This window comes from Ctenopharyngodon idella, chromosome 17 (assembly GCF_019924925.1).
Source record: "Ctenopharyngodon idella isolate HZGC_01 chromosome 17, HZGC01, whole genome shotgun sequence".
NCBI classification, from domain to species: domain Eukaryota; kingdom Metazoa; phylum Chordata; class Actinopteri; order Cypriniformes; family Xenocyprididae; genus Ctenopharyngodon; species Ctenopharyngodon idella.
The window spans coordinates 23,684,044-23,711,440 of record NC_067236.1 but is presented as its reverse complement, the minus strand read 5'-3'; the positions used below and the strand labels follow the sequence as shown (position 1 = coordinate 23,711,440).

General features: G+C 35.1%; 2 protein-coding genes across 2 annotated transcripts; one reads left to right on the top strand and one right to left on the bottom strand.

Moving 5' to 3' along the window:
- The first annotated feature begins 1,443 nt into the window (after positions 1–1,443).
- LOC127498327 (signal recognition particle 14 kDa protein-like) lies at positions 1,444–7,802 on the top strand. Its single transcript, XM_051867584.1, has 5 exons — positions 1,444–1,565; positions 2,893–2,965; positions 3,206–3,318; positions 6,935–6,967; positions 7,165–7,802. Exons 1-5 carry the CDS (start codon positions 1,542–1,544, stop codon positions 7,249–7,251), a joined length of 330 nt encoding a protein of 109 aa, XP_051723544.1. The 5' UTR covers positions 1,444–1,541; the 3' UTR covers positions 7,252–7,802.
- Positions 7,803–7,946: 144 nt separating this feature from the next.
- LOC127498326 (neuroglobin-like) lies at positions 7,947–26,174 on the bottom strand. Its single transcript, XM_051867583.1, has 5 exons — positions 25,841–26,174; positions 19,005–19,112; positions 13,686–13,806; positions 11,434–11,514; positions 7,947–8,133 (listed from the first exon to the last, which is right to left on the bottom strand). The coding sequence occupies exons 1-5, from the start codon at positions 26,008–26,010 to the stop codon at positions 8,008–8,010; spliced, it is 606 nt and encodes a 201-aa protein (XP_051723543.1). The 5' UTR covers positions 26,011–26,174; the 3' UTR covers positions 7,947–8,007.
- Positions 26,175–27,397: the final 1,223 nt, after the last annotated feature.

Genomic DNA, 27,397 nt, shown 5'->3' with positions numbered 1-27,397 from the left:
AAGCTTTCGATTAAATTTTATATTTGAAATCACCAATGAAATCTGACAACAACTGTTTCATAAATTTTGTTTCTAAACGCTCGAATCATGACAAAAAAACGGTATTTTTCTGGCTGGATCAAGCTAATGCGCATGCGCAGTCCTAAAGCGCGCGTCTCTTGTCTCTCATTTCGGAGGCGCGAGTCTGACTGTTTCTATAGGAACCGGAGCTTCTAACGGCCGCTGCAGTGACGCGATGACTTTACCAATCGGCGATTGGCTCTTATTTAGAAGGCGGGACTTATTCCGCCATATTGCGCGTTGCACTTTCTCCCGTTCAAAACAATACGAGTGACGCGTCTTGTGTAATTCTACAGACTTTGATATAAATTCTCTATTATAGATCAGATAAAGGTAAACGTACACGTCATATATGTCGTTTTAATGACATATCTCGTTTTTACGAGAAAAGATGTCGTTTTAACGACATAATATCTCGTTATTACCACATAATTGAGTGGAAAAAATAGCCTATGTAAATAAAATATGTGGCAGCAATGCGCCACCGTAGAACATAGCTTAAAATTGATCTTAAACATGTCTTAAAATACACTTAATATACTTAAAGTTGTTCCAAAACAATACATACTGTACGAACGTGAACGGAAGTGACTGGTGACCAGTGGTGTAGTCCTAAAAAAATTAGTGGTGTACTATTACCCATTACAATTACATTATTTAAGCACCTGTAAGCTTATCAGTTTGACAGAATTTTCTACTTCAAGTGCCATAAGTCAAACTATAACATTTTCCATTTCCATAGCATTTGTTATGAAAAATAGCAAACTACACATAACCTAGAAACAGCTAGCCTACAACATGTCACAGTTGTAATAAAATCTATAATTAGTCAAATCGATTAATCGCGCGTGCGGTATTCGACAGAGACTGGAACTCGCTGTGTTTTTTTTTCAAATCCACACCATAGACACTTTACAAACACACATTTAAAGTGTTCAATTCTATTATATCTCACATATTTTTAAAACAGCTGTTATATTTGTATGTATTATTTACATGTCTCTAAGGGAAGTGTTTTGGCAGCCTGCTACATTTCATTTTATAAACAATTTTATTATGTAATAAAATTAAATAAATATTATAATTTGACCTTGATTGAATGTAATAACATTTCAGTGTTTTTTTTTTAATATTTTTTTTTATTTCCAGTGTTTCAGCTTATGTATGTATAAGTATCAACTTCATTGTTAAAGTATATATATTGTTTAATGTATAAACAAACAAAAGAAACATAATTTTTTTATTTTTTTGTCAGCTTTTTGTCCTCAAATTATATTTTGTATTATATATATGTAAGAGTTTACTACATCAAAACCATAGTAAATCATAGTGGATCTGGCGCCGCTAGAGGGCGGCAGTGTTGTCATGTGATTCTGTTTTGCCGCGCAGGAAGAAGCGCGTGAGAGGGGCGGAGCTTCAGTGCAGCTGAGCGACGTGTTCTAATCAGACTGTCTGTTAGCAGTTCATTCATCACTGAAGACATGGTGTTATTAGAAAACGACGCGGTAAGATCAATTTATATGTCATATTCCGCGTTTATCAGTTGATAATATGCTCGTACTGTACAAGAGATTCAGAGAGTTCGTGTTTAATCGGACGGCGTCGAGTTCAAACATGTTAGCAAGCTAAAGCTCACAAACACTTCACACTGGTTTCTGCTCCTGTGATGTCGACAAACGAATTAATTTGGCTTATTTCAAGGGCATTTTAAAGTATTCATGTTGTTATTTATCTTAACTAATTTGCAGGAAAGTCAACTAATGCCTTCTAGATCTTTCATAGACGTTTCTGCTTCGTTTTAATTGTGAAAATCAAAGTAATTCGTTCATTTTATGATCATAATAAAGTATAAATGTGATTAACCTTTAAAAGAGAGATTAAAATCAATCAGCAACTGGTAAATTTGATCTACAGCTGTACTTCAGCTAAACATACACGTTACATGCATTACAGTGAGTGTTTGAATAAGTAGATGAATGCATATATGACTTATGACTATGAGACTTATTTTTAACTTTATTTGTTTTATTCGTTAAATTATATTTTTATGTTCATTTATACACTAATTTATTTTTGTTTTATTGCCATAATTGCTGCATTTATTTCTTTCAACATTTGTTTGTTTATTATTATTATTATTATTAATAATAATTAATATAATGACATTGGTCGAATCAGTGCAGCTTATATTTGTCTCAGTATATTCAGTTGGGTTGAGAAAGCATTTTACTGGAAAAAAACAAATGCATATCAACTTAATTTGTGGTGAATTGAATGGATGGTATTAAAAAAAGTGGTAGAAAATATTGTGAGAAATTGAAACGGTGATTTTCATTACATACAGAACATACATAACTTGTGGATTTAATTTACCATTGTGATTAACACCTGTATGACCTACATATGCAATATTATTTTTATTTTTAAATGTGGTTGTTGTTGTTAAAGTGATAGTTTACCAAAAAATTAAAATTTTGTCATAATTTACTCACCCTCAGGTTGTTCCAAACCTATATAAATTTCTTTGTACTGCTGAATGCCAAAGATAATATTTTGAAGAAAGTTTGTAACTTGGGCCACCATTGACTTCCATAGTAGGGAAAAAAAATACTATAGAAGTCAATGGTGGCCCAAAGTGGCCTTTTTTACAAAATTTCTTCCTTTGTTTTTAACGGAACAAAGAAATTTATACAGGTTTGGAACAACCTGAGGGGGAGAAAATGATGACAGAATTTTAATTTTTGGGTGAACTATCCCTTTAACATTAAAAAAAAGTGTGGACCATGTCAAATTATTAACAGTATTGGGATGTTTATGATTGTTTCTCTGCAGTTTCTGACTGAACTCACGCGTCTGTTCCAGAAGTGCAGGACCAGCGGCAGCGTCGTCATCACTTTAAAGAAGTGTATGTCCTCATCTAGTGCACTACAGAGGGATCTACCTCACTCACTACTGACTCAGATAATTCCAGTGTTACTTCACTATTGTTTATGCTCTATTCTAGTTAATGTTTTAAAGTAGCTTTTGTTTTGTTCATTTAACTTTATTTGAATGAACAAAAACGCTAATGATAACAACAACCCAGGATGATGACTGAGCTCTTCACTGTGTTATTTATATGTTAAATCGTGTTCTGTGTCTGCAGATGATGGCAGAACGAAGCCGATCCCCAGAAAAGGGCATCCAGAGACGTTTGAACCGGCCGACAACAAATGTCTCGTCAGAGCTTCAGAAGGCAAGAAGAAGATCAGCACAGTGGTGAGAAGATGACTGGATCACTTACGTGTGTGTGATTGTACAGATATCTTTGTGAGGAGCGGTTTGAGTTTTAGACCATCAGAGTGAGGACAAAGAGAGTAAGGTGAGGACATTTTGGCTGGTCCTCACTTTCTGAGAGCCTTTAAAGGCTCTGTTTGAGGGTCAAGACTTGGTTTTTTGGGATCAGGTTATGATTGGGTTAACCCTCTATAGTCTGCATTGTTCTAACCATGAAATATTTTTTCAAATAAGTTTTTATTACGTGAAATAGCTTCAATTACGCAAATCAAAAAAGATTTTTGAAAAAAGGTACCATATGACAACTCTGTACCACAATGGAAAATGGTCAAAGTAGTTTTTCTACAAAATTATGATTTTTTTTTTCTATTTAAATGCACATTTCTTTTAGAAATTGATGGATTTATATACTTGGAACTAGGGATGCACCGATACTAGTATCGGTATCGGGCCCGATACCAAGCTCATGTACTCGTAAAAATACCGCCGATACCAAAGACCGATACCTCACGTGACGTAACTGACAGAATTGTCCGTGCACAGAGACCCCGGCAGTGACAGCAGAAACAATGTCAGCCTCAGAGGTGTGGAAATACTTCAAAATTAATGATGACAACACACACATTGTGAACTGCATGCTTTCAGTCACAATTCGTTATCGATTAGTGAAGACGGGATAGGTGGAATCACGATGAATGACAGACCAGAAGCGCTCGCTCTCTCTCTTTCTTGCGCACGATCCCAGTTCTCTCAGCGCGCGATCAGTTCTCCTCGCGCCTGAATGGTCAAATGCACAAATAGTTGTCAAAACGTCCATCGTGTGGATTATCTCACGTAAATACAGTTGGTTTTGGCTTAAGTGGACGTAAACATTTGGGTGAAAACAGGATATGTGTCAGTATACATGGATTCGCTCTTAAAAGGTCCGTAGCCTATATTTGTCATTAATGTTAATAATACAACAAAATATGTTAAATAAATGTATACATGGTAAATAAACCTGTATCTGAAAAACAAGTTTATTTAATTTGTATCTCTATAGTATTTGTTGTATTGTTTGTAAATTTCTTTTTATATAACAACAATTACATATATTGGTAATTATGCCCTTTGAAGGTTATTGGACACTGTGAAATTTTTGTTCTTTAAGTTTGTGACAACTCACTGTGTTGTGCTTGGAAAACTGTCACATCACCAAAAAAAAAAAAAAAAAAAAAAAGAAGAGAGAGAGAGAGAGAGAGAATTTTAATTAATAAATGTATAGGCATCGGTATCAGCGAGTACTAGGAAAAAAAGTATCGGTACTCTGTCCTTAAAAAATGGTATCGGTGCATCCCTACTTGGAACTCAAGCAAACCAAAAATAAGTAGATCCCGATCATTTAATCCCTATAATTCCCTATCATTTGGCTAACTCATCCTCACTCTTATCACATGGAAGCGCTAACTTGCCCCTTTCGTAAAATATTGCTATATTAATTTTATGAAAAGAATTTTTTTTATACATAAATACAACTATACTACAAAAAACACTTCAAAATAAATAAATAAAAGCAATCATATTGTTGATTCTGCTATCTATAAAAAATCCCAATGGGGAAATTCATTACTGCAGTTCACTGTGGTACAGAGTTTCCATACCGCAACACTGATATTTTCTCAATTTACAGTAAAACTGTGTTAGAGTTGATTTGTGAATAAAACGTTCTAATTTACTAGCAAAAAAAATCCCCATTGAGAAGAGAGCAATTTCTGGAGCGCTTCTACAGGTGTCTTCTGTGTGAGAGTGAGTTTTTGAGGGACATTCAGGTGTCATGGGAATTAAAAACAGCACATCATTGGCAACCTTAAGGCCTACCCTTTTAGTTCCCATAGTGGAATATATTGTATTTTTTCTGAATAACAAGGAAATGAGTAGAAATTAATTGTTGCCATATGGCAGCTCTGTACCATAGATGGTTAAGGGTCAGTTTAGGGTCAGGGTTCGAGTTTGGCACTTAGCTGTGATGGGTAGAGTTAAGGTAAGGAGCTGGAGATTGAAATGTGTCAGTGAATGTCCTCACAAAGACAGATGTACAGGAATGTTTGTGTTATCAAGCTGACTGATTGATTCATAGTCAAACAATTGCTCTGTTACTGTTTTAAAGCTGAAGTGTGTTAGTTCTCAATTGCAGAAAATGTTTCCCGAGCATATGGAGGCCCAAACCTATGGAAGCTTGTTTCCGCTATCAAATGAAAATAAAAAAGGTGATTTGCGACTTTTTATCTCACAATTCTGACTTTTTTTCTCAGAATTGCAAGATATAAAGTCAATTGCGAGATATAAATGACTTTATATCACGCAATTTTGACTTTATAAGTTTAAATCTCGCAATTGTGAGATGAAAAATTTGCAATTACCTTTTTTTTATTTAGTGGCGGAAACAAGCTTCCATACAAACCTGCAAAAGGAAAGAATGAATAAATAAATATAAATCTAATAATAGAAAAATAACGGCATTAACAGCTTGATAAAACAAACAATTCATTTTAATTAAATTTAGTCCTCAATTCATTTACTTTTCCCCCTTTATTTTTTTGTTAAAGGCACAATATGTAAGATTTTTGGATTAAAGTATCCAGAAATCACTAGAACAGTGTTTTTTATATATATATATATATAGTTGACTTGTGTACTTACATTATCCCAGATGTTTCCAAGAATGTTTGTCAATGACATCATATCCGCTTTACCCTCGATTTACAGTTTTATTTTGTAGAAACCATGAAAACACTAAAGACGCTTTAATATATTATGTGTTTTATTAGACAGGTGAGCAACTGTTTGGTTACATTTATAGACAGAAAACTAATCATGTTATGTAGCTCAACACAGTCAGTCTTACTGTGTAAATCTCGTTTTCTTGTTTTACCGCGAGTACCATGTTTTACCATGACTAATATCGATCTAGCTAACTGCAGTGTGCAACAAGTGTCTCTCAGCAGCTGTCAAATGAACGCACAGAGTAACATTATAACCACTTTCAACACACTCAAATGTATCTAATATGATAAACAGAGCTGCGTTACCACATACACTTGACCGGAAGAAGCAGAAGCGGCGACTGTGGCATAATAAAAGTCCCGCTGCTCTCAATCCGTGTGTCACTCTCGTTTGTCATTAGCAATCGCTCCAGCGGCCTCATTTCTGCTCACAGCACTCGTCTCTGCTTCATACTACAGTAACGTTAATAATCTCATCCGTTAATATGATTTCTGAATGAGCCCGATGCTTTTCCACCAGCTGTAGAAGTGAAGAAAACACCTCTATTGATTCTGTGAAATCAAGGTGTCATCAAGATCCGCCTTTGTTTTGAATAAGCGACCTCTAGTGGCGAAAATTACATATTGTGCCTTTAATTTATTTACATATTTAAATATTGCCACATTTATTTCAACAATTGTTTTTGTCTCTGCAAATTCAGTTGGAAAAAACAAAACAAGTTAATATTAACTTGTTAGAAATGATTGACACTTTTCACTTTGATTTCATTTATTCATAAAGTGATGTATTTCAGAAGTAGATGTTTCTGTAACATCAGTTTTAATGTGTCTTTCAGGTCAGCACCAAAGAAGTCATAAAATTTCAAATGGTGAGTCATTATTATTTCTATATTCACAAAGCTTTATATCATTTAATATCTGTTAAATCAGATCGATAATGATTTGTTCACAATAATCAGTAATATTTTCCCTCATATCAGTCTATTGTCTGTAACATGCTGCTTCTGAACGTTGAATATTTGCATGTCCTGCGTTGAAACTGACGTGAACCGGTTTGTTTTCCCAGGCGTATTCAAACTTGTTGAGAGCGCACATAGACGGCTTGAAAAAGAAAGACAAAAAGAGTAAAGGCAAGAAAACTAAAGCCACATAGTGACGGACAGTATTGGAGGAAAAGACAGGTTTCATTCAACACTCACCAGTGCCACGCCACCTTCCCATCAGCCCCTGCAGCGCCACCTTCAGTGCGAAACGTCTGATATTGTGTGGCGCTTCTCAGCGGCGAAATCATCAGGAAGAACCTGAAAACCTGCCAACCGCTGCTTCAAACCGAGAAAAAATGATTCGTCTTCAAGTGGACTGATGCAACTAGATTTAATGAGCGTTTTGTTAATTGGGTGCAGATGAGCCAGATTCTGTTGCTCTGATGAATTCTAGCTTATATTTCAAGCCATATTTTGATTTAAACAGTATTTTATATGGTGAGTGGACATTACGGTCAGTAACTTTCTCCTCCCGTTACAATAATCTCAGTTCTCCACTGTCTATTTTCTTTTTGAATGTGTTTTAAGTTTGAAAGATCCCCTTTATTAACAGTGGAGTTTTTATAAAGCTGATTTGTTTTGGCGTAACTGCCACCTTTTCTTATCTGACATGAATGAAAGCACCCTTGTCGATTTGCAAATAAATGATTTCTTTTATTGAGTTTGACATCAATAATCAATCATTGGTTCCATCATGAGAAAATCCCAAAGACTCCAGAATCAGATTGGCACCTTCAACAGAGACATGAACATTATGTGCTGTAAAAAATGATGAATTGAAATAAATACACTATGTACACAACTAAGCCACATCACGTAAGGTTTCTGAGCGTTGTGTCGAACAGTCTGAAATGAGTGACGGCCGTTTAAATCATGGTGTTTCTCTTGTCTGGTCTTTCTTTGGTGGACGTCGTCAGCATGGCGTTGCGTTTGGTTCGCTCTTCTTCCAGATAACCTTCCTTCATGATCCCGGTGACGTACTGGAACAGAGTCTGGAGTGGGAAAACACATGACTAAGTTCAGCTGCAACACCATCTATTTACATAATCCCACAGTAAACATGGTGTAGAATACATGTGCAGCAAGAAAATCATGAGTATTAGCTTTAAATTCTCAAATGACTTGTTTTAACCTGTTGTTGTGTGTGGTATTTCATGACTAAACATTTTTCATGGATGATATACCAAAAAAAAATTAAGTTTGACATGGGAAAAAAACAGATTATTTGGTGTGGTTATAATGACAAAATGAGTTCAGTGTATGTTGTTTTGAACCTAGAAAATCCTTTAAACATTAATCTACTAATCCAGTCATTTTTCATAACACTACTGTAAGCATTGAGGGTATTCAACACCCGCTTTATTTGTCCTTTTCCCGCCCTAGACCTTATTCACAGCACCGCCATCTTTGATTTTAACAGCTGTGAGGGATAGACATCGCTTCAGTGGGTTGTACTGTCATTTAATGTGTTTTTGGATTGTTGTGCTCACGAAACACTTCAAAAATATCTTTCCAAGAAATTTTAGTAGACAAAAAAACTCCTAACAATATCAGCTGGGCATATTATAAGTGATCTTGGAGCTTCACACAGCGGATGGCGAAGAAGAAGAAACAATCGATAGATGGTAAGTTAACGCGATCATCAAACATTCAATAGCATCTAAATCAAAACTGCCTAACGTTACTGAATAGAGCTTTTGGGGGTTGATGGACTTGATCTACTCCATCTGTGTTTTGGTCATTCTGAATCCGGACGAACTCTCTGACAGAAGCGTGATTTTTTTTCAGCTTTTTGTTTAAATTGTTGCTTTTTTATGAAACGTACCCACATTCAAGTGTTGATACAAAAAGAATGCATGAAGCTAGAATAAAATTTTGTTGTTTAAAAGTGTTGTCTATTATATATTGTATGTTTAGATATTCATACAAAATATTCTGGGGGCCATGAAATTTTTGTGAAAATGATCAAAAACGCTGGTGGAGAAACAGTTAATAAATCATTGTTAGATAAAGCTAGGATAACGTGTCTTAAAAAGGTAAAATGATTAATTGGGTTGTTTTAATTGGGTTGATTAACATTGGGTTGTTTCTAATTTTAGGCATTACAACAAATCACTAATTACATAAAATACTGTAGTAATTATATGATCATATCTCATTGACTACTTTCAGAAAATGATCGTGAAACTCTTGCTATTTTTAACTCTTTCCTCGCCAGTGTTTTTGATAATTTTCCCAAAAATTGAATGGCCAGAATATTTTGTTGAATGAATATCTGAACATACAATATAGCAAAAAGAATAGAGCCTCTGCTTTTAAACAAAGTTTTATTTTAGCTATTTTATCAACACTTGAATGTGGGTACGTTTCATAAAACAGCAACATTCTGAACAATTTTTGTTTCGTTTGTTCATTATGTTGTTTTGTTTCTGCTCCTTTTTTGCCTGTTTTGATCCAGAGATTGTACTCTTTCAGAAGACGTATGGAAAACATGGAAAGCCGGAAAATTCTGTCAATGGCAGGGAAAGAGTTAAGAAAATGTTAAGAGATGGAAAATATATTAAGATTTACCGGTGTAAAGTTCTGAATTTGTTGTATTAGAACAGACAAAATGTCATTTTATTCTCAAGAAAATATTTGAAAACTTATGAATTTTTGGTAAGATCAGTCGTTCATATGTCACTTATAAGCAGCGTTGGGCACGTTACTTTTAAAAAGTAATTAGTTATAGTTCTCACAAATAGTAACATTATAAAAGTAACTAATTACCAGGGAAAGTAACTATTGCGTTACTTTAAAAAAAAAAAAAAATCAAATGTCAAATAACTTACATTAAATATAAGTCTAAAATTAAATTATGCTTGATCCGACTCGTGACTCTTGATCCGCTCTTGCTCATGACATGAAATTACTCTGTACTGTACTACGTGTTGGTAGCCATTAAAGAAAACGTAGTTTTTATATTTATGTTTAAATATATGTTATGTTTTAATTTCATATATTTGATTATGAAAAGTGAAGTAAGACAGGATACATCATAAGATTGAGTGGGTCAGACATGATTTTGACCACTTCATTAAGTTTTGTTTTGTAGAAAGCCTTTCTTTAAAGTGAATTTCATTTTTTTTTAATCAATGTTTCATCAACCGATTGCCTGGATTTAATAAAGAAGCAAATATAGCAGACAATGTAATCATGACATGGAGGCGCCGGCGCGATCACTTGCGCGTGAACTGGAGCGCGTCTTATAGGCTAAATGAACCGAAACTCAGCGTATAGGCTGCTTGCCTCCCAGACATGAGAAATATATCTATAGAAAGCTTAAAAGTAATAATTCAAAACAAAAAGAAATAGGCTACTCTGATTATGTAATCTGAATGAAATGTGCATTCTCTCTCTAAGCGCGTCCACTGCGGAGATGATGAGAGTCAGCAATGTCAACTTCATCTTCTCAGCCAACACTGATTCAGAAAACATTACTGTATTAATAAACAATAAAAATATCTCCTTGCTGTTTTTGTCACATTCATAATCATTACTTTTGCCGGTTCTTTATGGCAAGCTTTTTATTCATGCGCTTGAGTGCTGTATAGCCTATATTACGTAAATGCTCATTATTATGGTTTATTCTCTCCAATATTTAAGAAATTAAATTAACATAAATGTAATTAGTCAATTAATGGCTTAAATGAACAACTACTATTTGTTAACTAGAAAAAACTTGTTTCACATATTTTTGATCTAGTATGTCACACACACACAGAGCATTGTACATTATTATCAGTTTAAAATTATATTTGTGTATGACTAACCTGTACTATTTCTTTACAACAAAACGCTTCGCAGGTCTATCATCTCTACTCACACTCAGTTAGCATGTGTGTCCCAGCCCAACACACACACACCAGAGAACAAAACTTTGCAGGTCCTATGGCTGAGAGAGAGCGTGCTCGGATGAAAACCTCATCAGTGAGCTCAATTATAGTAACGGTAATGGTGTTGTAACGGGGGAAAAAGTAATTCGTTTGATTACTCATTACTGAAAAAAGTAACGCCGTTTATTTATAATGCCGTTATTCCCATCACTGCTTACAAGTGATGCAAAAGACAAAACAATGAGAGAACCAACAACAACAAATGTGAGAAAGTGTCCAGACATCATCAGTTTCTCTAAAGGAGAAAAACCAAATACATCAAAGACGAGATGAGAAAAACCTCAGAACTTTAGGATGAAATGCTGTGAATATCCTCAGGTTTGAAGGGGGTGAATGAACTCAAATCTCTTTCGTTACCTTCCACGCCTGCTCCAGTTCTGCCGTCCATTTGTCCTTCAGTATGGGCTGTACAGCACAGATGAACTCCGCTCCCACATACTGAAACACACACAGGGTCATTACTGCTGACTAAAAACATTCGCGTTACTTGAACTAAAATAAACAGAAATCAAATCAAATATTTTAACTCTTTCCCTGCCAACATTTGAAAAAATAAAATTAAACAAAAAAATCCAGCCAGCGCCACTATTTTTTGATAATTTTCACAAAATGTTAATGGCCCCCAGAATATTTTGTTGTATGAATATCTAAACATGCAATATATCAAAAGAAAGAACAGAGCCTCTGCTTTTAAATAAAAAACCTGTTTTATATTTATGCATTTTTTATCAGCACTTGAATGTGGATAAGTTTCATGAAAAAACAACATTTTAAACAAAAAGATGAGAAAATCAAGTTTTGCCAAAGACTACAACATGCAAAAGCAATGCTTTTATCACTTCTTTCTTCTGCTTCTTTGCCTGTTTTGATCTGGAGATTCTGTGCTCTTTCAGAAGATGTGTAATAGCGCCCCCTACCGTATAACAGTGAAAACAAGGAAAGCAGGAAAATTCTGTCAATGGTGGGGAAAGAGTTAAAGGGTTAGTTCACCCAAAAATGAAAATAATGTCATTTATTACTCACCCTCATGTCGTTCCACACCCGTAAGACCTTCGTTCATCTTCGGAACGCAAATTAAGATATTTTTGTTGAAATCCGATGGCTCAGTGAGGCCTACATAGCCAGCAATGACATTTCCTCTCTCAAGATCCATTAATGTACTAAAAACATATTTAAATCAGTTCATGTGAGTTCAGTGGTTCAATATTAATATTATAAAGCCACGAGAATATTTTTGGTGCGCCAAAAAAACCCAAAATAACGACTTATATAGTGATGGCCGATTTCAAAACACTGCTTCAGGAAGATTCGGAGCGTTATGAATCAGCGTGTAAAATCATGATTCGGATCACGTGTCAAACCGCCAAACTGCTGAAATCACGTGACTTTGGCGCTCCGAACAGCTGATTCATAACGCTCCGAAGCTTCATGAAGCAGTGTTTTGAAATCGGCCATCACTATATGTCGTTATTTTGTTTTTTTTGGCACACCAAAAATATTCTCGTGGCTTTATAATATTAATATTGAACCACTGTACTCACATGAACTGATTTAAATATGTTTTTAGTACATTAATGGATCTTGAGAGAGGAAATGTCATTGCTGGCTATGTAGGCCTCACGGAGCCATCGGATTTCATCAAAAATATCTCAATTTGTGTTCTGAAGATTAACGAAGGTCTTACGGGTGTGGAACGACATGAGGGTGAGTAATAAATGACATTATTTTCATTTTTGGGTGAACTAACACTTTAAACAATGCAAACTAAAATAAACTAAAACTAATAAATAAAAATTAATTAAAAAGTATACACATTTAAAAAAAAAAAAACTAGAAAAGTGACAAAAACACAAAAAATTAAAGTTAAAGTGAAAACACAATATATAAAAATTAAATCTAATTCAAAATATTAACCAGAACTACAGTAGTCAGCATCTGAAGTGAATCAAAAAAGTTAATCAAAGTTGTCTTAAGAACTAGAACTAAGAAAGTTTTAGGACAACTTTGATGAAAGGTTTTGATCCACTTCAAATGTTGACTACTGTGTAATAATATATCAATGTTTCTAAAATAACACAGGACAGATCAGCAAAATACCAAATATTTCAGGACTTAAGGAATTAATTTATATATTCATGTAAAATTTATAATTTCAATCCACTGAGGTTTCCAGCATTAGAGCTGAAGTGAGTAATTTCTGCGCCTCTAGTGGCAACAGATGGAATTACAACAATCATCAGCGCATCAACTCTTCCTTGTGAACAAACATTTGCTTTGATTCACAGTGATCCCCAGCTGTCAAGAACGACCAAAAAGAAAAATAAATAAAAATAATAATAGTAAACACCAAAATGGACTGTGAACCATTTTTCCCCCACAGATGATCCATGCTCAGAAGAATTTTAGCCTACATGTGAAAAAAGACAAAAGGCACAAACTGCACAGATGAGCAAAGCAAATGTCTGTTAGGATCCATGTGATGTGTTGATGACAGAACTGTATTGTATTGTATTTCCAATCCAGTAGAGGGAATGAGTCAGGATGGAAGCGCTGAAGAAGGTTACAGAACAATCCACGCACACAAATAACGTGTTTGACGTGATGTTTACCCCGTAATACTTGGGCGGCGCGTTGTAGCGGTAGTGGCTCTTGCCCAGTTCCAGCGCCAGAGTCTCTAGCCGCTCCAGCTGATCGAGTCTGGCCACGCTCTTCTCGATGAACGACATCACTCTGCCGGAGGAAACACAACGTTCATCAGACTTACTAAAGCTTTCCTTCAAATCACTACGAGCTCCAGCAGGAGTGGAAGCCCATTTCTGCCAAAAATCATGCTTTGTACATCATAATAATGACATAAGAAGTCAAAATTATGAAAAGTGAAAATAACTTAGAATGTCAATTCTGACTTAAAAGATTTATAGTCAGAATAATATGAAACATTAGATGCAAACTCGTCTCAATGAGTGTTTGTAGTGTTATTTTATTTGTCATTTTTGGAGCTTGTCATCTAGTAATCACTGTGAATTTATGTGAAGATTATTTACACAATCCTTTTGTTGGACTGAAGGTTCATGATCAGATGAATTTTACCAAAGAATTATGAAATATACTTTTGATGCAAAATGCACGGGATCAAAGCAAGTGTTTGTTCATGAGGAAAAATTGATGCACTCATGATTGCTGTAATTCCATTTTAGTAATAATTTTTTACTTGTCATAATTATGACACAGCATGTCATAATTTTGACTTTTTATGCCATAATTTTTTACTTTTTGTCAAAATTTTGACTTTTGTCATAGTTTTGACCTTATATCTTATGACTTTTAATGTCATAATTATGACTTTATATCAGTTATAATTTAGTAGCCTGTCATAATGACTTTGTCATAATTTTGACTTTTTGTCATCAAAATTATATTATAATTATTATTTAGTATGTCATAACTGTGGCTTTTATGTCAATTTCAACTTTGTATGTCATAATAATTTTGACTTAATGTCATACATTTTACATTTCAAGTTTTTTAAAGTCATTATTTTTACTTTTGTCATAATTATGACTTTCTATGTTACAATTTCAACGTGTCATAATTTTTTACTTTTTGTCATTATTAAGACTTGTCATTTCAACTTTGTACATCATAATTATGACGTTTAATATCAATTATAACATGTTACAATTTTTAATTTTTGCCACAATTTTTACTTGTCATAATTTGTACTTTTATGCCATAATTATGACTTTTGTCATAATTTTGACTTTTTATGCCATAATTTCAACTATGTATGTCCTAATAATTGACTTTTCATGTCATAATTTCGACTTGTGTCATAAGTAAGATTTACCAAAGCATGATTTATTTTTCTTAAGTGGTAAAACATTCTCCCATTCGGCAGACATTCTGGTCACTAATTTAAATTGTTTCCCTAAACAGACTCCAGTGGTAAATGTGTGCGATGCTAAAGTTTAGTGTGAATCACAGATTGTCAATCAAGCACTCACTCGATGTCTGTTCGGGCCTAATTTGAGCGCGGCCGCCGCCCGCGGGCACGTCGGTCGGTTGTCGTGTTTTCATGCTGTGAAGAGCGAGCGGCCCGCGGCCTCATTACAAACACAGACTGTCACAGTTGCGTCGCGTCCCGCAGGGTCACAGCGGCTGATGTCCGCCAGCGCCGCTCAACAGCCACTTGGCCTTTAAAGCAGCGTGAGATTCAATCAGTAATTGGTGTTCCGGGGATTTCAGCGGCAGCGACACTCAAACCCGGAGCAAACGCAGTGAATTAGTGAGCGCTGTAGGTGTGTAGTGCTGTCAGGTAATAATAGCAAACATCATGTAGTGCCTCTTAACACTGGTTTTTATTATAGACTCACTCTGAATTCTGCAGATAAACACACAACCGTGACACGTTTTATATTAATGCACCGTTGTTTAGTTGCATGACAACTATAAACAGCTACAGTTAGATCAGATTATGATGATCATATTGCTGATGTTTTTCACTCAAAAATTGCTAAATTTGGCAATTTATTACAAAGAAACAGCAATAAACACATTGAATTAAATATGAAATGTTGAAGTAAGACTGAAAAGTGTCTTTATTGACAACTACAGTGCAAAAACAGATTCATTTAGTCAGAATCTCAATCTTTCCTGTGGTATTTTAAGTTATATTTAAGTAATTTTGTACCTTAATCTGGTATTTTGCTTGCTTAAAGATTTCATTTGGGCCATAGAGATAAAATCTAGGTGCGTTCCTTACAAAAAAACTAAAACCACATCCTTTCCCACATTTAGCATACAGTATGTATGTAGGCTACAGATAAGCACACGTGTGTTCGGTCACGTCACATGATGTGTATCAATCAAAGGTAATTGAAAGTGTCACGTCTCTCACTATAATAAAGCACTACTGGCTCTCGATCTTTTGTTTTTCTCTCTGTGAGACTCGACATCCTGATGTGCGAATGAAACAAAAGCTCTTTATATCACTGCCATGATCTGGTCTGTAACGGCTCATTATTTCTGCTCCCTAATGAACATGAGACATGCGTCGCCCTTCTAATGCCTTATATTTATAAAAGCCTGGATTGATTTCATCAACCTGTCAGAGATAATTAGCAGTACAGCTGACACTCAAACCAAAGCACTTACTAGAACTATTTATTTATTTTTTAAAAAATCATTCTTTTTTGGGCTCCAGACAAACATTTGAGAGCAGTGCTACTAAGTTCTACACAAGGTGGTGCTGTTTTTTTAAATCATAAAAATGTATATTTACAATAGTAATTTAATCACATTACTTTTGTTTTGCATTAATAAGTGCAGATACTAATAATATTACATGTTTATTTATTGGAAATTTGACAGTAAAGCACTGAGCTTGAATTGAGATGCGGATAAAATTAATTTATTAACAGTAACGTGCAAAAACATTTTTATGGGGAAAAATGTAAATGTTCTACTTTTACTAAATGTACAATACTGAACTGACAGACAGCTTCAGTGATTATAAAAGGCACGCTCTTTACTGGCTTTCTGTGTAATTCAGTCACAATTTGAAAAAGTTTTTGTTTTTCATGAGACTTTTCCATATATTAGGGAGTCAATAATTGCCTCTCTGCTGGCATCTAGTAGTAATTTCATGTCTTTTTTTTAGTGTTTGTTTGCCTAGAAGGGTTAGTTTTCCTTCATCTTTAAAACTTTTAAAAATAACATTAAAATTGGATAATACTCAGAGCTTTTAAGTGCTGGAAAAAGTGTGAAGCACTTTAAAAAGTCATCTATTCTATTGAGACATTTAGTTCTCACCCTGAAGATGTACCTGTTCTCCAAAAGTTGAGACATGCGATCTCATATACTGATCTTTCTTATCTCCGTCTGCAAAGTCTGGTATCTTGTCTCATATCAAATGTGTTGCATAAACTCATCATCCTACTTGGAAACAAATACAAATAGTATTATTAGGTCTCTAGGCATGAAGGAAATGCTTATTTGGCATGATGGTTAATCTTCTGATTGGCGATGCACAGCAAGGCTTGAAGAAGAGAGGCAAGTACATCTCCTCTATTGTGTGTCAGCTGTTGTTGTTTGTTTGAGTCTGTGAGATACATTTTGCAGACCCAGTTCTTTCATATTTTGGCTGCAGACAAAGAAAGAACTTGAGTTGGGTCGACAATAATCTCCAAATCTGAAGTCGAATACCTGACATGGGAGTAACCAATCTCCTAGTCTAATTGATACGGGAGTAACCAATCCCCTAATCAGAGGATGTAAGTCCCACATGTCGAATAGGAGCCCTAGACCCACATGAATATTCACAGGTCGCCCCGAGAAGGACTGCGCTGGCTGACTAAATATATGCTATCTCTAACAAAAGCTTGTTGCCACATCTCAAAAAGTTCAAACATACACTCTAAAAAATGCTGGGTTAAAAACAACCCAAGTTGGGTTGACAAACAAAAGTTGACAAATGGACAAACCCAGCGAATGGGTGTTTTAGCCCATCGGTTGGGTTGTTTTAACCCAGAGAAAGGGCTGATTTAGACCAGTGAATGGGTTGTTTTAACCCAGCGATTTGGTTGATTTAACCCATCGTTTGGGTTGTTTTAATCCAGCGATTGGGTTGTTTTTAGCCCAGCAAATGGGTTATTTTTAGCCCATCGGTTGGGTTGTTTTAACCCAGTGATTGGGTTGTTTTTAGCCCATCGGTTGGGTTATTTTAACCCAGTGAATGGGTTGTTTTAGTCAATCAGCTGGGCTAAATGTTTGCTCAACCTGCTGGGTAGTTTTATTTAACTCAACTATTGTTTAACAATTACTGTATTTCTTGCTTAAAATGAACCCAAAGTCTGTTGGAACTTTTATTAATATGTTTAATAAATGAACATTTATTAAATTTCTTATTAATGTTCACCTTTTGATTATTATTGTTGCGTCTAGTAATTATGTGTCTGATATTTAATTTCCAACCTATTTTGGGTTCATTTTAAGCCAGACATATAGTCATTTTTAAACAATAGTTGAGTTAAATAAAACTACCCAGCATGTTGGGCAAACATTTAACCCAACTGATGGACTAAAACAACCCATTCACTGGGTTAAAACAACTCAATCGCTGGGTTTGTCCATTTTCAACCCAACTTGGGTTGTTTTTTACCCAGCATTTTTTAGAGTGTACTATATTATCTCATATATTGATCTTTCTTTTCTCCGTCTGCAAAGTCTGGTATCCTTCCTCATTTCAAATGTGTTCATGGACATTTTTATGCAAAGCAACTTACAAATTTGGAACATCACAAGCAATTTGTGCCAAAAATATGTTATAGTGTTTGGTTTGAGGAAGAGTTGATGTGTGTCTTCAGCTGCTAATTATCTCTGACAGGTTAATGAAATCAATCCAGGCTCTTATAAATATATGTGTAAAGGCATTAGAAGGGCGATGCATGTCTCATGTTCATTAGGGAGCAGAAATAATGAGCCGTTACAGACCAGATCATGGCAGTGATATAAAGAGCTTTTGTTTCATTCGCACATCAGGATGTTGATCTTCCACAAGCACTCCATCACTCGCACACTCACACTATTAAAAAAACATTGCTGCTCTGTATTTCTCATCTCCTCTAGCTCACTTCCTAATATAGTTGTCTAATAAACCTGGCACTGTATGTTACACTTATTGTTGGCTCTTTGATGAATGATGCTTTTGTTCCTCTTTTTGGATAAAATCGTCTGCTCAATGCATAAATGTAAATGTAACGCACTATATTTTGGAAGAATTCTGCCATTTTAATCTGCTGACAGCCCTAGTTATCATATGAGGGCAGCAAAGATGTAAGGATGTGTGTGTAAGCAGATGCAGGACATGACTATGAATGAACCTTTGACCACTATGAAGTGTGGATGGTGTGATGCAGGTGAATACTGACCTCAGGCCGTGGGCACGGAGCTCCCTGTTGGTCCGTAACCTCTCCAGATCCTCCACGTCCCGAAAGAGGAAGAAGACGTCTTTACATTCCGGATGGGTTTCAAACAACCTGTTACAAAGATGACACACATTCAGACAAAACTCATATTTAAGTAGTTTCCTGAGAGGAAGCTCTTTGAAATACTTCCATTCGTCTCAGAGTCTTACCATCTTACCATATCCATAAACCAGCCGACTGGTTTGTATGTATGTTTTGGGCATTTTAATGCTGGTTTCAACTAGTTCAAACTGATCTATAAGCTGTTTCTTCAGAAGTGGATATATTTGTGTTGTTTTCTTCATAGGCGTCAATGGTTCCTTGAAGAACCTTTAACATCTCTGGAAAATGCATTGCATAAAATGTTCTTTATAGTGGAAAAAGCTTCTTTAGATTATTAAAATGTTCTTCACACTAAGAAAAAACGCTTCTTTTGAGAACTGATCACTGAAATAACCAAAACTGGTTCTTCTATGGCATTACTGTGAAAACCTCTGGTGCTGTTCGTGTGGTGGGCAAAAATGACAATTTTTTTATTATTATTATTATTATTTCAATGAAATGAATGTACTATATTTGAGTTCAATGTTTTTTTTTGTTGTTTTTTTTTAATATATATTTGGTGTTTTAGGGGATTCTATGGTACTAAATTATATTTATGCAGTAGTTTATAATCCATTTATTCACTTTTTGAGCATGGACCTGAAAATGAAATTTCCAACTAAAACTGTAATAAATCTTGAACTCGTTCGAGCACAGACTGAAGTTTAGTCTCTTTTTAAAGATGATACTTTAGCAGATTATTGCTGAAGTGAAAAAAGTTTAAAGATGTGAACTTAAAAATAAAAGTTATAGAATTTTACATTTATTGTTTTGAAAAATGCACAAAAATACTATTTTTATATGAATTTTTATATCAAATGTATATTTTCCAAAACATGTTTTACTCTAAAACTGTGAGAAAATCAAAGCCATAAATCTAAACAAGTTTGAGGTTAATATCTTAAAAAAATGAGCTTTCAGTAAGATTTTGTTTGGCCGCAGTACCAAATGTTTCCACTAGATTAAATTTGTCTCACATTCATTTCCAATGCAGTTGTTTTTGACCGTGGAGCACAAGTGTGACTATTTTTTTCAGGACCATTCAATCTTTTCGAATTGTGCCAAAATCTTTACCAAGTTTCGTACCATTCCAATGAAGTAAAACAATCTAAAAAAGTAAAAATGTTCAGTAAAAAATAACCGAAGAGCACCAGAGGGTTAGGAGTGTTTATAAGAGGGTTACAAGAGTTACATGTGTGATAATGTGTAATGACAAATACTACAGAAGACAGAGAGGATACTAATTAAAGTACCGTAACACAACAAGAATAATAATACAGACATACTGTGTGAACATCATCTACACACTTTAAAGACACATGCACTGGTTTATAATTATGAGTTCTAATGCACGGTTGAAAGATCACGAAGGTTACCGACACTTGTGACGGTTGATGGGCCAGTGCTGCATCATCACAAAAGCTTAAGCCTTGACAATGTAAATATTCAAGCGCAAGAAGACATGAAAGGGAACTGAATTTGCTACTCACACGCTGTGTGGAAAATTGTCTGACGCTGTCTGAGACGCGGCTTTCTGTGCGCGCACTTCGGATGTTTGCTCACAGAAAGCCGTGTCTCAGACAGCGTGCGAATACTGAATTGAGTTCTCTTTCATGTCTTATTGCATGTGAACGGACATATTCACACAAAACTATATCAAAAAATGCCTGTCTTGGCAAGTATCCTAGTAAACATAGTCAGTTATGTCTTAAGTGAACGTAAACAGTTGAGAAAATAAACTCATGTGTATTGGATCCGTGCAGCTCTTAAAGTGACAGCAGCCTAATAAACCTGCTGCTGCCTGTTTTTAATGTTAATCAAACAACAAAAGACAAAGAAAAAAAACACTTTTTTGTTTTTGACTGAATAACTTTAGTGAAGACTATTCAGTGTTATTTCACATTTGATTACTTCATTCAATTTCTATACCTGAAAACTACTGTTACTAGTGTTCATTTCATTTTATATGTTTGTTCTACTGTATTTATTTGTGCTATTGCTTGTAGTTTGATTTGTTTCTTTTATTTACTGACTGTTTACTTGTCTTTAATAATGTTTTACATTTATATTAGTTAGGCTAGCAGTTTTAGCTGTGGAATAGAGAACTGTGAATTTTCACTGGTATGTAAAATGTTGGTGTCATTACAAAAAGTTAGTTTTAGGCCCTGTTTATAATGATCTGCTAAGACTTCTAGCCTCGCTGTCTGGCTTTCCTTAATATCCGGAGAGTTTCAGTGAAGGATGTTCCTGATTTTCCAGATGTTCCGGTGTGTGATCAAATCATCCGACTGTTACAGTCTAATCACTGAAGGTTTTGGTTGTCTAGGAAACTCTCATGCTTTTTTCTCACACTAGGAAGGTCACAACTGAGTGGCCTACACTGAAAAAAATGGTGTAGCCTAAGATTTACTTTGGAAGAAATCACTAGTAAATTTCACAAATAATAACACTGAATTAAACCATAAGTTTTTAAGTAGAAAGACTGAAATAGTAACTCCAATAATCTATGTTATATTTACAACTTCAAAAACTCATTTTTACAGTGCATGCATCATATAAACTGACTGGAGAACATCAGGTCAGCTTGAGTTTGAGGCGATGAGAATCTGAACGGATGTTCATGAGGAGTTTATGAGCTGCACATTAAGACATTCGTTTGTCAGCAGCGAGAACATTTGCTGCGAACTCAACATTCATTTGTGAAACCATTTTTGTATGCGAAAACAGCTGTTATTATGATGATGCATCATAAAAGCACTGCAAGTGAAGAGGCATTTTATCTCATTCAGACATTTGAGATGGAAAAACCCAAAGAGTGTTTGAGCACTGAATGTCCTTCATCAGATCAAGTGTCTTTCAGGTGCAAAGCGTGTTTGTACATCTTTTGTTGCAGTAAATGAAACTTGTGTTGATATTTGATCACATGCAATGACATTTAGAAATGAAATATTTACCACAAAAATATTATTTATACATCATTCATGGAACGATTTTCTGAAACATTTTTGTTGGACGTTCGTCTTCATTTTATTTTTAAATGTTACTACTTTTTTTCTTTTTTGAATGTTTAGAGAAGATTTAAAATTAATGTTCCCATAATACTTGCAAAATGAGAAAATAGTGAAAACATTCCCTTGTTTTCTCTAATGTTCACATAAAGAAGAAAAACATTTTTAAAACGTAAAAAAAAAAAAAACTGGGCGTTTTGATCATTCTCAGTATATTTAGAAATAATGTTTTTAATACTTAATGTAAACGTTAGCAAAACATTCTCAGAACATACTTTTGTTAGATGCGAGGCCGTTTTCATTCATGCATTTAACAGATGCTTTTATACGAACAAAATGTCACACATTTTGCCGTACAATTTCACAGGGGATCGAACCCATGATCTTGGCGTTGCGAGCGCTGTGTTTCTACTGTTTGAGCTGCAGGAAAGCTTTTCACACTTCTTCTGTTTAAAATGTTTTTAAAAATATTAAAAAACAAAAAACAGTTGCAATACAATGGAAGCTTTTTTCCACCATGGAATACAAAAATAAAAAATGTATTTGCAACTTTTTATCTCACAATTCAGACTTTATTTCTTGCAATTGCCAGTTTATAACTCACAATTCCGACTTTTTTCTCAGAATTAGGAGTTATAAAGTTAGAAGTGAGAGATAAAAAGACGCAGTTACCTTTTATTTTTATTTTTTCTTCCCTAGTGGAAACAAGCTTTCATACAAATCTGTTTTATAAAATTTAGTTTGTGAAAAAAAGTCTAAAAAATAGTTGGTAATTACAGTTTTAAAAAATCATAAGTTGTCATTTTTTGTAATGTGTGAGAACCATTAATGATAAAGTATTATTTTTTTCTTCTGATTTTTGGTGTATTATATTGAATCCAATTATAGGGTCAATTTGACCTGCACCATAGGGATCGTATCCTGAATTTGACCATAATTCAAGGATTAAGTGTGATTTAAGTGTCCAAAAACAATCTAAATGAAATCAGTGCTTGTTCTTTCTCGTTCTCCTGTGGAACTATAATGAGTTTCTCTGGCCACAGCAGGACAGGAAACCTGGAATAGAAACACTGTGATCCTTTCGACAACTTCATGCTGGTTCCTTCTCCATGGTCACAGGATCCACTTAATGAGGAACTTCATGAGCTTTTATCAGGAATATGAACTACAGCAGGCTGGATGTATTCTTAAAGTATTAGTCTGATGTTTACAGTGGCCTCAAACTTACTGCAAGTCAAACGTAAAAATGTCTAAATGTCACTGCATTAGAAACACAAACACACTTCACTAAAATGGCTGTATATGTAGGAATTTTCATGTATTAATCGCTTTTTTATTGCCAATGTGTGAACAGCTTGTAACGAAACTTAAAAAACGAGTCACCCGACTTCCTGTGAAAGCCTGTTGACTGATATTTATGTGAAGGACTCGGGACGTTTTTGCCGGGAAAATCAAAATGATGTGACGGTTACGTGCGCTCCCGAGAGCTTCTCTCCCGTTCAATTACACATTAAATGAATGCTTACACTGTTTAGGATAATGCCGAAAGAGCCATATTGTAATGTTAATGTGTCACGCATTCAAATAATACTTAAACTATCATAACAGTGTAATTTTAATTACCTCATCCGTCGACATAATGACGGTGAATCTTAGAGCTGGTGCAAACATATAATCACTATGATCAAGATGTTTTCATAACGGCTGTTTTCTCATTTTGTGTTTATTTTGTTATTGAGTGGAAAGCGCGCGGCACATATTTACATATTCATCTCACTCTCAGCAGCGTGGACGGCGTCGGGATGATCGTTAATATCGCTGAAAAGGTATTTCCAGCTTCGTTTACTTCTAAACGAAGTACGAAAAAGAGCTTCGTCGTGGGTATATCGGGCCTTGAATCACGTTGAGTTGTGCATTACGTGTGCACGAGTGCGAGGCTGCAGTTCACTTAACGGCCACCGGTGTCGCTAAAAACAAGGGTTTCTGAATCTACATATAGCCCCTTTTAAGTTTGAAATGATTAAACATTCACACACAGACTAAAAATCACCAAAACACCAACTGATTAAAAGACACAGACTTCAAACATGTAAAAAAGCGATTTTAGTGAAGAGAACGGATCTGATGAATCTCATTCAAACACTCCTCAGGTCTGATCCTTTCATCATTTTTGTGATTTGAAACTCTTTAAATGTTTAAATGAGATTCATTTGCAGTCTTATCTTCATAATAACAGCTGTTTCACACACAAAAACTGCAGCGTCCTCATGAGTTTCACAAATCAATGTTACATGAGGCGCAAAGGTGTGTTCTGCTGTGTCCTAATGTCTTCGGATAGATTTATATACTTCAACAGTGTGTTTGTTTGATGGACACATCACTGCTATTTATCCATTAATACTGATACCAGGAAAATAACCCCAGAAATGACTATGAAATCAATTTACTGAAAAAAGAAATGCTTGTTCTCTCAGCAAATGTTTCTGTCACAATACAGATCTGAAATCAATTCATTAGGCAACAATAACAGAATACAGAGAACACAATAATTAGCACTGCTTAGATACAAATTAATAGTTTTAATACAACAATCAATAAAAGATTAGACGAGCGCTCATAACACTTTTTATCCACTGCAATCTCAGGCATCACCTGGACATTTGGTGTATTCAAGTCACTGTCTGTATGAAATGCCTTTAATTAGATTAAACTCTTTCTAAAAATGCTCTTATATAGAGTACATCTATATACATGCCATTATATGGAAATTTAGCATCATTGTAGCACAAAAGAACAGTAACTGGTACAGTACACCTGAAGTTAATATGGATATAAATGGTGCATCAGCTCTCTAGAGACTCTGTGAAAGTAGCTTCAAAATCATTATTTTAACCTGGTTCAGTCTGATTCAGCTTTTCTGTTTGCACTTTTCTTTTGAGTCGCACATCGTAATTTTTCATGATGCCAGAGATGCATTAAAAACGCAACCAAGAGGAAAAACTCACATTCATCTGTAGTAAACAAAAACACTCACACATAAAGTACAATGCTAGACGACAGTAAAGTCAATGTGAAATGCCATTTCGCTTTCATAATGTAAAAAGAATATGCAAAAAGAGGCGGGACTTAATTTCATTCGTAGTGAATTGATTGGATGGTAAAAAGTGGTAGAAAAATTGAAAAATTGAAACAAATATATATATATATATATATATATATATAGGGTGAATTCAGGTTGATTGGGAATTTGGGACACTTTCTCCAAGTCATCTCAATGGCAAAAAGTGTCCCAGTCACTCTGAATTCACCACATTTTAATAAATCTAAAATCTAGACATTAAATAGGCTGTAATACATTACAATAGGCTACATCAGATTTCTATTGGGACAACTTGCCCCGGTCTGCCATACTCCAGTTTTCATCGGTTTGGACCACGAGACATGACGTAATATAGCGATATGTTGTTAAATATTAGTCATTAAGCTAATGTGAAGCATCAGCGGGTCTTAACATATCACTATCTGTTATTAATATTTAACGTGGATTTGTTTTCACGTTGATGTTTGCTAACTGACATCACGAATGAAAGATAAAATCAAACATGCAATTTATGTAAAGCTGATTTGAAGCGATATACAAACAAACGTGAGTTAGATATAAGCTGCAATAATTCACAAGGTAATTCTCACCTGACAAACATGATTATTCCCACTTTGGCGATGTCCTCCTGGATGACTTTCCAGGACTCTTTGATCAGGTGTATGTGACGCGGGGTGAGACGCGCCGGACTCTCGTCCTCAGTGTTTCTGCTCTCTTGTGTTCTCGGTGTCAATCCGGATCCTGATATCGCGCAGCCCATCCTGACACGAGCGAAACTTCCTCAGCTGTCAGACAAACCGCTGCTGGTTAGTTTTCAGTCAGCTGGTTGGGTTAGCTGTGTGTTTCTAGCTGTCCGTGTCGCTCTGCTTCTCCATGACTGTCTGGAGTCAGACCTTCAGAGACTCAGAACCTGAAACTGCTCACCGGGAGGGGAGGAGTTCATCATCATCATCATCATCATCATTACATGAGAGAGATCCTCAAAACAGTAAAATCATTCAGATATTTTCAATTCATTGCTGAATGCCACATAAATCTTGTCACACTTTCTATGAAGTATATTAATTATATATACTGGTTAATGTTAAAGCTGCAGTCCGTAACTTTTTTTGGTTAAAAATTATCCAAAATCAATTTTTGAGCAAGTACATAACCAGCCAATGCTCAAAACTATCTCTTTACCTTAGCCTGATTCACAACGGTAAGCTTGTAATAAAGTTTTATAATAAAATCGGTACTGGTAGGTTTCCGCGGGAAATTCGATCATGCAGCCGTTCGTCTTTGCGTCATTACGTCACGTCTGTTTACACAGAAGAGGAGTCCCAGCTAAAAGGCTAAATCCTATGTGAGGATGCTGCAGGTGATGGATCATTTATAATAATTAAACTAAATAATAGATAAACATTAAATAAATGGAATAAATAAACATTTTAATGGCGGATTGTAATCCAGAAAGGTGCAAAGGACAATCATGAGTGACAACTGGAGATTCACCCGTAATCAAAAGGAAAAGACGGAGACTGCGGAGTGGCTACAGAAATTCAAATCTACAGGAAACGCACACTAAATAGTCACGCAATGCTAATGTTGTTAATTTGAGAACAAATTATAACAATAATAATAATTTGCATGGTTTGATGTGATCCAAGCTAAGCAGTCGTTAGATTTAATCACCATTGGCTGCGCGATTTATTGCTTTTTTTCTCAGTTGGTCAGAACAAAAGTGGCAGACGTTACTTGTTCAGATGACATTTTCCGGTGAAAATTCTTATTTTGGTCATACTTCCAAGATGTAGAATCTGTGATTCCGAAGTACAGCATCCTCCGGTGCGGTGACTGACAGCAAACATTAGATTCATCTGCTCTGAGGAGCCGTGCCGATGCACAACCCACGTACAGATGATTATTCCGCAAATAACTGCAATTGCAGGTTTCAAACAGAGAGGGCGACAAAGAGGCAAAACTTACGGACTGCAGCTTTAACTAATGTTAACCAATGTTAATAAATGGATCCTTATTGTAGTGTTACCGAATCTATTCGATATTTAGGCTTGGAGTATAAAACATAGGCCCGGTTTCACAGACAGGGCTTAGCCTAAGCCAGGATTAGATCTTAATTCAATTAGGATATTTAAGTAGCTTTTATA